We start from the raw sequence: 12,800 nt of genomic DNA on the forward strand, positions 1-12,800 counted from the left end.
GTATGCGTCCGTGTCTTTTGCGCTGCTTTAAGAAGCATGAACCGCGAACTAGCCTACACGTCTACCCTTGCAACCTGAGAACAAGTGCTTCGTCCCTCCGTTTGCAATAACCCTTCCTCGCAGTTTTACCTATGCATAGGCATAGGTGGCTGCGCTTGCAAGGATCTGGGTAGGGGTTGCCCTCACTCCGACCGTATTCTAAAGTAGCCTCAGTTTGGAGATTTACATCCCCGGCCCGACTATCCTGACTGCTAATTCCGAAATACGGAGGCCGATGTCCATCACCTGCTGTGGATTTGCCCGGCGCTGAAGCCGACGAGGATCCGGCGCCTCGCGGCAGAGGCTCCCTTCCAGGACAATCGTCCGTCATATCGTCGCTCGCTCCTCGAATCATTTTTCCTGCATTTAGCCATCCTTTTCCTTCAACCATCATAGAATACCCACTTATGCTCTGAGGCAACAAATATTCCTGTATAAAAAAAGGTTGAGCGCCAACTGATAGCTTAGTTTAGATAAATAGCGTTCAGGGGGTTATGATAGCAAAGTTTTGTCATGGCACCGCTTGCTCGACTGCAAGATAACTGGCCGCCGCACCAGGATACGGAGCGTGCGGACGGGCGCGAATCCAGGCAGCCGCGAAGCCAAACGCTTCTTCGAATCCAGAGCTGCTTTTTTCTTAGTAGCTAGTTGGAATTCAGTTCCGCTTCTTGCTTTCATCATACATTGATCCCCTATATGCCCCAATCACGAGAAATACCGAATAACGTCCTTCGTATCACTAGTTCCGTGAAAATACGCTTCCACAAACATCAGGTATGACAAAAGGGTATTCAAGATACCCTTTATACCCATGTACTGCTCAGCAAAAGCGCGCCTGAATAAACACGTTAGCTTCAGGGGATGTGTGCGTTCAGAGAAGCCCTCCCGGCGAACATTATCCTCTTGTGGCAGCCAACATAAAAGCATTTTTGGAAGGAAACTTCGTCGAAAAATAAACCGAAAGCGACGCATTTAGTCCATAATTCTGCCGAAAACGAGCAGTTCGCTAGCGAAGAGGAAGGAGAGAGAAAGTAGCAGGTGGCTGCATAGTTTGCATGCGCTCACGCACGCGCACAGACATTCCGAATGAAACACATTGTGAACCTACAGGCGGAGGTAATGGCTTGGCAAAATCCTGCAGACGCTACCTTTTCTTGGTCTTTCTACAGGTTATAAAGTATTTCATACTGTGTCACCGGGACCATACACTCACACAACTGAGTGCTGCTGAAAAAGGCCCGTTTGACATGCTGCGACTAGAACGAAAAAATTCGGCGCATTCGCTGATGTCGCAGTGAGATTTTCGTTCACTGCTTTAAAGTGCATCGCGCACTCAGCGAATTCGGTGGAAACGACATGCACGGTTGCTTGATGCTTGCATAGTCAACGCATAAATAAACGCGACAGCAACGCAACAAGGAATGTGCTGACGCTGTTATAATCTGGCGTACATTTAGATGCAAGACATTATTTCGTACGTTTTTATTAGAATATAAGCAGTTTTGCTTCCATGTGACCGTATGTTGCACAGTGCCATGACGCTCCCTATTGGTCAATCGCAGAAGGAGCCCACAGACGCTGCGACCTAATTCCAAATGCACGGAAATCCGTCGCAAGCCGTCTGCCGCTAGACCGACGCTCTCTCCTGTCGCAAACCGACGAAAATCGCAGCGTCGGGGGGCAGGGATCGCGCCGTGTGAACCGGGCCGAAAACGGCGACGTCGTGTGCGCCTATCAGTGCCAATGGGAGAGGGAAAGATGTAAATATTATACTGTTGTGAAGAAATAATCATCGTTTTTTAGCTATATTATTTCCCTCTTTGATCCCACTGTTTTATGCTGCAGCATTACAAGCCTAATCGGTGCAAAAAATGCGTCGATGGTCACACAATACTCAGCACCGGAAGTGACATCACCAGATCAGACGTGAGAGCTATACGCTTGTGGTTCCAAGACAGCAGAGTTAACGGAAGTTGGGTGGACTTTAAATTAAAACTTTGCCTAAATGGTGCGGCTTTTAAGAAGATAAAACGCCAGCAAACTCACCGCGTCGTTTAAGCACTGCTGAGCACAAAATCGGAAAGGCATCCCAATCAAAGCAACCGAATTTCGAAGGGCAAAAATTGACAAAATCGTGCACTGTAATTTTTAAAGAGTGGTTCAATTCAAATTTCTACCACAGAATGATGCTGCGGTATTTGTAGAGTGTTGCTTGGCGCGGTTTAGCCACATCCGACCTTAATCTGAGTTGTATATCTTCGTGGAGCATTAATATAGCTTCACTGTACTGAACTGTAAAGATGTGGCGAAGCCACTTGTGAAAGACTGTCAGTCAGTCTGCCCTTTTCTTGCGGACACGCAGCATGCAGGAGGCGTGTTACAAGTTCCACTCCCCTAGCGGTGTAGGTTATAAGTTTGGAATGCGGAGTGGGTATCGTATGTAACAAAATATACAAGAATAATCATGCCTGCTATATATTTTTCGCGCGGTTTCCTTGTAATATCCATAAAATACACATGACGTCATATAAAGCTAGTATAGATTTCGACCCTTTTTATGCGTAGTCCTTATAGTTCGTATAAACTTCGTTTGTTCCATGTGGTCTCCATACGTGCCATGCGCAGGAGACTCGTAATTATGGGAATCTTCATACGTAAAGTTTCACAAGGTGCGGTCTAACGCCAAAAAAATCTTTACAGACTCGTACGGCCAGGACAGTCAAGCTTTCCTACTTGCAGAAGGCAGTCAAGCATTCTCGGACGAAATTTTTGAATGTTGAAATATTGTATGGTATTGTTATAGAAATATTAAAGGTAACGGTCCATTCTTCCGATGTGTAGCGAAATCTTTCTTTTCAAATGTTTCTATCACTCCCATCCAGCAGCTAAGTCTGGCATAGAAATCCAGACAAGAACGCTTTTGACATTAGAAACGCGTTAATAGCAAAAACTGCAAGCCTGTCGAAAAGAGATCTGCGGATATATTGGTTGCTTAAGTAAAATCTCACAATATATGAAAACATTGCATCCATAAACACTTTCCTGTTCAGAAATGGTTTTGTCCAGAATTGTTGGCTGTGTATCGGCAGGGAATGTGTTCGGACCATTGTTCATCGATTATACCAGCTAATAAGGAGCATCAGACTTAGGGTATGTAATAAATCTTCAGCACACACTCACACACTCATACTCGTGCATGCAGACACGCACATACCAAATTCAGGCGCTAAACTGAGGCCCTTTCCTGAAGGATAGCGGACAAAAGCGCCACCTATAAGCTAGGCAGCCATCAGTCTTATTGTGAAATTTTTTTTTCTCCTGCATATTTTGCTGCCCTGAGCTTTTGACATAAGCACATGCCGCAAGTTGAAGACCACTTAGCTAATCTCTGAGTTTTGGACCAATCCCAGTTCAGGGTTTTTGTACAGGGACAATATGTGAAGGAAAGACGATAGTATAACGGCTACGGCTGGCTGAATAAGTAACAGTTCCGGACCTATTAGCACCAGCATGTCGTTAGGTCCCATCGCCATCGGATAAAAGCCGATTTTACCCGCGTCCTACACCATGAAAGTATTTCTTTGAAATGGATTAAACCAGAAATTAACCTGAAAGTACGCCTTCTATGGACCTTAGTTTGCCCGTGGACCATGCAAAAGGAACAACAGGCAAAATAGGTCATGTTTTGTGCATATTCCAGTCAACTGTATATATATATATATATATATATATATATATATATATATATATATATATATATATATATATATATTAAGGAAGCCAACAGCCACGGAAACCAAGGGGCATAGGGGAATGTTTTTAATCTTTTTTTATTTGTAGTGCCAATCAATCGGTTTAAAGAAAATTACTTATAAAGCAGCAGAAGAAAACAACCATGCCGCCGGTGGGATCCGAACCCAAGACCTCCGAATATCGCGTCCGGTGCTCTCACCAACTGAGCTACGGCGACGGCTGTCCAATCTGCTGGTTTCGTGGGTATTTATGTTTACTGCGTGTAAGCGAACCTTGAGAGTGTTCACCAGCGCCACCCTCGACCATAGCGGTGGACGTAGCACGTCCTGTTATACCGCGAGTGTGACGTAGAACGTTATCTAACGGCGAGGGCGGAAACTGTGCGAGAGCCCTCTTATACTACCTATGGCAACAAGACTGCCAGAACCGAGACCCCCGTTAAGCTATTAGCAGACAAGGTAAAGGAAATGAGGGGCTCGTTTGACAAACATATTAAGGAAGCCAACAGCCACGGAAACCAAGGGGCATAGGGGAATGTTTTTAATCTTTTTTTTAATTTCTAGTGCCAATCAATTGCCTTTTAAAGAAAATTACTTATAAAGCAGCAGAAAAAACAACCATGCCGCCGGTGGGATCCGAACCCACGACCTCCGAATATCGCGTCCGGTGCTCTTACCAACTGAGCTACGGCGACGGCTGTCCAATCTGCTGGTTTCGTGGGTATTTATGTTTACTGCGTGTAAGCGAACCAAGATATCGGTGCCATCTCCGAACTCGAGGCTACTCGCATATTGCAGAGCAGTGGGTTACTGCTGTGTATATTCCCTCCTATCCGCATCTCAACTCTCGCGCAACATATGCCGCGGATACGTGCACTCCCCTGGCATTAGCACTTCACGCCATTTATAATGTCATTGCTTCCCTTCCTCTCGTTCCAACATTCAATACAGTTCATATCTACATCGGCTCCCTCGCCGCCCTTAAACAGCTCAAGGCTGTGCGATGCACATTCCAGATTACACAATCAATTGATCTGTTCTGCGCAAAGTACCCTTGTCCTGTGCGCAAACACTGAATTCGCGGCCATGCTCAGGATCCACATAACATTCAAGCGGATGCTATGACTCACCTTCACACATCAGACGACCCGCCACCTTCCCCACTTCCCCCAGATCCGTTCCGGTCCTATGTTTCCGATTCACAGGTTCTGCGCCAGCGAACACGCGTTCTAATTCCTGCGTGTTGGCACCCTCTCCCCCGTAGTCTTACTCGGCAGGAGGAGGTATGCATGCACCGGATTCGGGCGGGGGCGGGAGGCTCTGACACCATCTGTCCGGTGGCGAGAAAAAAGATCTGCCAGCAACTGACAGGTGCCCTCACAGTGGTGATGCACCGGACATTTATGATGTGCGGCACTTGTGGACGTGCCCAGCGACCGCTCCTATTAGAAAACGGCTCCTCGGGGAGGTAGACCTGCGATGGAACCGCAAATGTGATTATGAAAATTGGACTGTGAACATTCACTTCACAGGCAACCTGTGCGACTACCACAGCGAAACTGGTCTTCACTCCTTCTTTTAACTATCTGTCTCCTGCATTCCATTCCCCCTTTCTCAACTTATGCCTCATGGCGCACTTCTCCAATAAAAAAAAATTCGAGGCTCGTGCTAACCCTGTACACAACAGCACGAGCAAAGAGCAGGCGGAAGGAAGAAAACAATTTCGTTGGAGGCCAGTCCTGTCGAAAAAAACGACCGAAAAGTGTCAGAAATACTCCAAAATGCTTTGTCGTTTTGTCTTCGCGACAAATGTTTCTGTTCTTGTGCAGTATTTTTCGCTAGCAAGGTAGTTTTCTAAAGCTATGTAGTAATCTTTTTTAGTAAATACGCAAAAGTTTGTCGTTAAAACTAAATTTGCTGTTGTCACTGCAAGCATATGGGCGAAACCATTACAGAAAATCTGTTGCGACTGCAGCCAACTTTGTTGTGATTTTTGACTGGGAGTACGGGTACTAAGTAGAAAAGAGCTCTTACTCCGCTAATTGTTCTCGGAGAGCCGCCGAGACCGAATAAGGACAAGCTCAGCATCGTGTTCAGCGGTCAGTCCCTCAGAAGCGATCAATGAGAGCAACCCGACCATTGCGAACACGAATCGGTACAGCAGGAAACCATTGCCGATGTATACGTGCCACATCATCTATACCTACAGGATTCGTTTGTTCGAATAAGCGCCTACTGCGCTCACCTTGCCGTGGTGTTAACAGCGGGCAACGTAAACAAACATTGCAGACGGAAACGCGAACGTTTACAGAGAACAACCCCGCGCGACAGACGTGCCTGATGGTAAGCACAATGTGACACAATCAGCCTATTAACGCGGACGTGTCGGGACGCTATCGCCGCATTATTGCTTTTTTATTTGTTTTATTTTGTGTTTCTTGCGTGTTTGGCGTGGGTGTCACGTACACGGGGCCACAGAAACACCCCCGTGTCGCCTGCGGAGTAGGCTTCAGCGGGAGCAGGTGTGTAGCCGAGCACAAACTCGCCTTTCGAGGAACAGGTGGACAGAGGCGGCGTGGCAGCGGTTCGGGATAAACGTCTGTACTTAGCTCCCGGGATTGTAGCCTCGTTGGAGACAAAAAAAAAGCTCGCGCGTCCATCATGTCCGTGTCTGCTTTGAGCGCCCTGTCGGCGGGATTCTTGGGTAGCTTTGTAGATGAACGCGCTCACGAGCTCGAAGGCCGGCAAGATTGCAGGAAGGGAATTGCGCGCGCAAGGAATATGAGTAGTATGGCAGGTGTCAGGATAGGCTGATTTCATTTCGCATAGTTTTTTTTTCTTTTCCTCCTTTCGAAGTTGCGGTAAAGCTAATCAGGCTTCTCTTGTTTGCATACCGTCGTTTTCTTTCTTTTTATTCCCCGAGATTGCGACGATGGCGCGCATTAAACGCACTCTGCAGTCGTTTAGGATGAAGCAGAAATGACGGGCGCACAACAAAAAAAATGCGCCAAGCAAAGCAGGGCCCGCCAACTTGGCAACATGTTCCGACATCATACTAGCGAGTGTCGCGACGGTTTGCTGCCACTGTATGGGTCGAGTGCGTCGCTCGTGAAGAAACCTGGCTTACTGGCAACGTCGGACACTGGAGCCAATAGCAAGGTTAGTAGATTAAGCCTTACCAAGCTGATAATTACGTAAACATGAATATTGGGCTTGTGACCCTAATCTGTCGTATGATTGACTAGTTCTCGCTCGTCTAGGTTGCTAAGGTCGGTTCAGGAATACGCAGAAGCAGGCAGGCAGGTGTTATTAAAGAAGCACATACAAAACGTGCGCATACTGCTCCATAAAACCCGTGTTGCGCACAGGATTTATCTTTTGTTCATGACAAGCAGGCGGTGTGACATGCGCATTGCAAACCATGTATGAGTACTGAAGCAGTTTGTACCTGCGGCTTAGCAATGCACCTACTCTGTCTGACCTTATGCACAGAACTTAATTCGGGGGAAAGGAGGAAGTGTGCGGTGCCAGGATACCCCAGGACTGTGGGAGGGGTGTGCAGATGTTGGGGTTAAAGAAAAAAGCACTTGGTTCTTTTGCAAGAACTGACAACTATTCGGTTTGGGAGCTCCAGTTAATAATTAGCGTTCTTCTGGATACGGAAGTGATCGTTAGTGTCTTTACCACCATTACGACGTTTAACAGTTCAAAGATCTTCGCTGGTTAGAAGGACATGTTTCATATGTACACAGAAAATATGCTTAGATTAAATACTTGTGTGTTAGCGTCTGGTTGTGTCAGTCTTGGTTGTGGGGCATGTAACACCTTTAAGCGATTCAGTACGCAGTGCATCTAGCAACGTCGCCACTGATGCATTAAATCAATGTAGACAAGAAATTTTTGGTTGCATGTTTTTTCTTTGCAATGGTGGCTAAGACAAAAGTATGCATGTATCACCACGTGGTATTAGCCTGCAACTGCTAAATCATTTATACTTTAATTTGTTTTCTCATCTGTTTCACTTTCAACAGCCGAACGATAGCTATGACTTCCAAGGTCACTATAGGTCACGTGAGGCAAGAAACAAATTGCAGTATATTTGCAGCTTCTACACTGATTCTGATTCCTAGCGTTGTAGGCAATTAAAACGATGGAGGAGCGATCATAGCAAAGTTTTTCTCATGCCTCGCGTGACCTATGCTGACATTTGGCGTCATAGACATCGCTTGGCTGTTGAAACGTAGAGAGACATGAAACTACATTATTTAGTGGTCTTAGGCGAATACCACGTGGTGATGTATACTAAGGTCTCTCGCACCACTAGAATGAAGAAAACACGCAACCAAATATTTTTGTGAACACTTCTTTGAGCTTCCACCGACAATACGTTTAGCTTTCCAGTTGTTTTCTTACCGGAAGCGCTTAATTCTGCCCCGAACGTTTTTTTTTTTATCCTACTGTTTATGACCCGAAACGACTACAGCTCTTTCAGTGCAGTCATCGTAAAGTCATTTAACCTTTGGGGACAGAGTGTTACGTTAAACCCCAATTGTAAAAGTGGGGCGAAACGGCGACCATATGAACTAAGGCCTTGAATACAGTTCATACACGGGTCAGCATTCTATTCATTCTGGAATTACTATTGGCGTTTTGGCGGCTGGACAACGCAAAAGAGAATCTAAACTGCGAAACAGCTTTAGGGGGCTCATGATGAAAATGGTGATGGTTTATGAGGTTCAATGCCACATAGCGATTCAGGCTATGAGGGTCGCCGTAGAAGAGGGTTCCGGATAATTTCCACCACCTGCGGTTCTTTAACGTGCACTAACATCGCACAATACAGAGGCCTATAGCATTTCGCCTCAATCGAAATGCGGCCGCCGCGGCTGGGATCGAACCCGCGTCCTTCGGGTCAGCAGCTCAGCACCATAACCATTGAGCCACCACTGCGGCGCTCATGATGAAAGTTGCTGCACAGCGGAACATTTATGAGCGTTTTAAGAACGATTACTTTATCGCAAGTCTGTCATCTACCTTTCGTTTTCCTCACTTTTCAGCGAGACTGAGTGGCCTACGTCAGACTACAGTAACACAGGGATAAATGTTAATATATGCGAATGCTAGAGGGAGAAGTTTATGCATGAAATGCCTAGCGTAATTTTCGCTCGATACGCGACTAAGGACAAAAAATAACGAGTACTTCATACTAACTGCGTCAAATAATAATGTCACGTCCCAACCAGTGAAAATTTCGAGCACTACGTGGCCCCCTAAAATCACAAGTGTTTTGCTGTCGAGTTATTCCTTTCAGTTCCTTCCATTCATTTCTTGCTCTTACTAAACTGCATTACAACAAGCGTACGAGGCACATATCCGTAATTCATATACGGACCTCTTCAGGATGCTTGTATAGCCTTCCTGTGCATCGTCGTTTGCTGTTTCCCCAGGAGGAGTCGGAGATACATCCGCCCACAAGAGATCGCTCTAATGCCAAGGACTCCGGGAGAATATTAACGATGGCCGGCGCTTCACGAATCGGCCTCCTGCTTCACACAGCGCTGTCGTTTTCATTCCTGAGACTCTCACTCCAGAGGTGCAGGCCGGAGTACAGGAGCATACAGAACCACACGGCCTGCCTTCCCCCAAATCACAAATGCAGCATCCTGTCCTCAGGCCTCACAAGCGCCGAACAAAAGTTGTTCCTCAACATCCACAACAAGTTTCGCAGCGTAGTGGCCCGCGGGAGACTGCCGGGTTTCCCGCCTTCCTCCAACATGCGGAAACTGCGATGGGACAGCGGGCTGGCCGAAGTCGCGGAGGCGCACGCGAAGCAGTGCATCTTTCGGCACGACTCCGGACGCCTTCGGGTCACCATCAAGTTCCTCCGCACAGGGCAGAACATGGCCGCCTTCTGGGAGAGCAACAATTCTTCGCCAGGCCGCAACGAAATCGAGAAGGCCGTGAGGTCGTGGTTCGACGAGTACAAGGACTACTCCCCGTCTTCGGTGCTCAGCTTCACGCAGAACGCGGTCGGCCCCGTGGGCCACTTCACGCAGGTCATCTGGGCCAACACCCAGTACATGGGCTGCGGAGCAGTGCTGTACAGCAAGGGCGGCCAGCAGGGAGGCACGACCAAGTTCTTCGTGTGCAACTACGCGGACACCGGCAACATAGCGGGCAAGCCCGTGTACTTGCCCGGAAGAATGTGCAGCCACTGTCCGCGCGGAGCAGCCTGTGAACTGCCAGCTGGCCTTTGTGTGGGAGGTTATTCAAAGCGACACTGGGTCATGCGGTCTCGGACAGGCAGACCCTACGCTTCCGTGACTCCGACTCGAAGCCGAGTAACGACATGGAAAGCAGGTTATACCGGACGGTACGCGGCACCCTGGTGGCCGTCTGATATGTGGAACAGGCGAAGTTCTTTTAACATCCTAAAGGAGTGGAGGCATTTTCAGCGCGAACCGTTTACGTATGCTCAAGAAGGCTTCACTCTTGGTGTGCCTCGCAACGTATTTATTCGCAGGCCTCCGCGTTTAAGCGTAGTGCTGTTTCCGAGATATGGCCGTTAACTATTCTTGCATCCTCTTGTGTGCATGCAAGTTCAAAGCCGATGACAACCATTTGCTTGTGAATGCATGCCCGTGTTTCATATGCTAGATTGTAGTATGTAATGAGTCCCTGTACGGTGTAGCCCCAGGATATCAAGTTTTTTTGCGTTAATATAGCAGACACACTAAGCTCCACCCAAACATTATTTATAAACAAGTGGATGGCTATTCGTCTGGCTTACGGCACTTACAGTACTCTATAAAAATGCCGTCTTCAATTCTGTGATAAATGCATGTGCAAGATGGAAGTGTTGGAGAGTCAAAGAACATGGCCCGCTGCGGACTATACTGTTTTTATTGCTCTTAAGAGAATAATCACGGGATGCGGGAGAGAATATTAGGTTACTGAGAAAACAGGGAAACGGACAACTGAACTCTTCCTGGCTTCGGTTACACTGACATTTAAGTTCATGCCGTTTCAATCACGTTTGCCTCCACTCAATGTTTTCACTGTTGTGGCTGTCTTTGCGGTGGCTCTGGCTCAGTGCGTGCGTCAAAGCACCGATATTATCACAGCCCTAAAAATGTGATGAAACGCATCGACTACGGACGGAAGAAATGCATGCGACTAGAATGCAAAATTTTTTAGATACTGAAATAAAAAAAATACCTTTTTATGGACATCCGGCGTCACGTGCTGGTTTATTGAGTCCTGGTTTACTAAAAAGAGACGAATGTAAGCAAATATTCCCTTTATTCAAACGCGCTGTCCACTTGACTCCCTGCCCGATGCAATTTGAAATTTTATTGATCTGTAGACTTTGGAAGTGTTGTGAGAACAGTACAAATTGGAGATGTTTTATCAGTTCGCTACCTCAACCCTGCTGCACTGGTGACGCTTCTATCAGGATTACAAGCTCCCAGTGGCTGTGCCTGGTGACATTCCACCTGGCGGGAAACATGGATGAATAGAATGTGGCCTCATCAGCTCTACCTTCTCTAATCGCAGCGGATGGTTCCGAGAGCGAACAGGAAGAGAGGGCAGGGAGCGGAGGGCGGATGGGGAGGGGGGCTGCGTCTAGGTCGGCTGCTTTTATAGAACCAAGCATAGAAAGCGACCGGAGCGAAACTGCAGCCACAGGCGCCACCAACCGCCCACTTTTCTTCCCTCGCTACGTCCTTCTCCTGACACTCGAAGCTGCGGTGTGCGCGCTAAAACAATGGCTGTCGTCGCCAGCTGATAATGAAGGCGACGGCTGGCTGCTCTTGTGACGGGCAAGGCTCCCTGCGAAGTGTCGACGTCGCCTGCATTAGCTCCTGGTTCCCCGTTATTTCGCCTTCACGTAGCAGTCAAAAGCGTAGTTTATTGTCACCTTTCTCACCTTCATGTCCTTTCCATCTCCTTTCCATTTTATATATCTCAGATTGGCATTTCGTCCTCCACAACTGGCATAGGTGTAGGCGATTAGCGTGCGAGACGGTGAACTTGTTGGTTGTAATGATTAAACTCGGCTTTTGCAATTACCCCACACTCTAAACACGAATTCGCCTATCTAGAGGGCAGCTTACTCTCTTCTTCTCCTTTCTGATCAGAGTGCTGTAGTTCCGACTACGTTAGGCCATCCGCTCGAGTGCAGCAAACTCTCTCATCTTAACAGGCTGCTCCGGTGCTAACGATGAGCGCAGCGTCTGAGTGAGGTTAAAACAGAAGCGCCATTTAATGTGGCACTGTGGAAACTTGAACCGTGTCCAAAGAGCTCTCGTGTCAAACACGCCGATCGAGAAGCTCACGAATATCTGTGCAACAGGAGTATTTTGAGACACGGCTTACTGCGTTCAACATGGGCCGCAACCGAGGACCGAGAGTTCCCGATTGGGCTCTCCCGTCTCCCTCCTACGCGAAACCTCTCTAGTCTGCAGGTCAAATGTATCGGGCCGCAATTTCATCAGATGTATTTCATCTAAAAGTTTACTAGATTAGGGCTCGTAAAATATGTAACCGTTAAAAGCAGCTCCTACACAAACAACAATGCTCTCAGTATTTCTCCGCTTTTCGGGAGCGTAGAAGTAGCGGCAATAATCATATACAGAGTTCGTTCAAATCGTAGTAACTGCAGCTTTTAGTACTGCCGGAGAACGGTAAGTTCGAAGAGAGATTAACTGTTACCGGTGATTAATTTGTCGTTAGCCTCTAAGACAGTAAGGGACGAATGTATGTGTCAGCGCAGTTGGTCCCCAAATGACTGATCTCTAGTAATCCTTTCTCGATTAGAGTGGTCTAGAAGACCTAATCCAATTACTTACATGGGTCACGACTACCTTGACAGCATTGCGTTGGCTGACAGTTATACGCGGGAATTTTTTTTTTGCGTATTTAAGAATAACCATCAATATATCCGCCGATCGTCTCTCGGGAGGCTTGTAGTTTTCTGCTTTTGTCTTAACCGCACCCCATTGGTTT

The 12,800-nt window shown here is 47.3% G+C and overlaps 1 protein-coding gene across 1 annotated transcript; it reads left to right on the forward strand.

Moving 5' to 3' along the window:
- The first annotated feature begins 6,863 nt into the window (after positions 1–6,863).
- Positions 6,864–10,938, forward strand: LOC144118931 (scoloptoxin SSD552-like). Its single transcript, XM_077651697.1, has 2 exons — positions 6,864–6,950; positions 9,239–10,938. The coding sequence occupies exon 2, from the start codon at positions 9,308–9,310 to the stop codon at positions 10,358–10,360; it is 1,053 nt and encodes a 350-aa protein (XP_077507823.1). The 5' UTR covers positions 6,864–6,950; positions 9,239–9,307; the 3' UTR covers positions 10,361–10,938.
- Positions 10,939–12,800: the final 1,862 nt, after the last annotated feature.

The sequence above is a fragment of the Amblyomma americanum genome, chromosome 2 (assembly GCF_052857255.1).
Source record: "Amblyomma americanum isolate KBUSLIRL-KWMA chromosome 2, ASM5285725v1, whole genome shotgun sequence".
In the NCBI taxonomy this organism is placed as follows: Eukaryota; Metazoa; Arthropoda; class Arachnida; order Ixodida; family Ixodidae; genus Amblyomma; species Amblyomma americanum.

Coding starts and splice junctions, on each gene's coding strand:
- LOC144118931 (XM_077651697.1), top strand. CDS start 9,308: ATGGCCGGCGCTTCACGAATCGGCCTCCTGCTTCACACAGCGCTGTCG.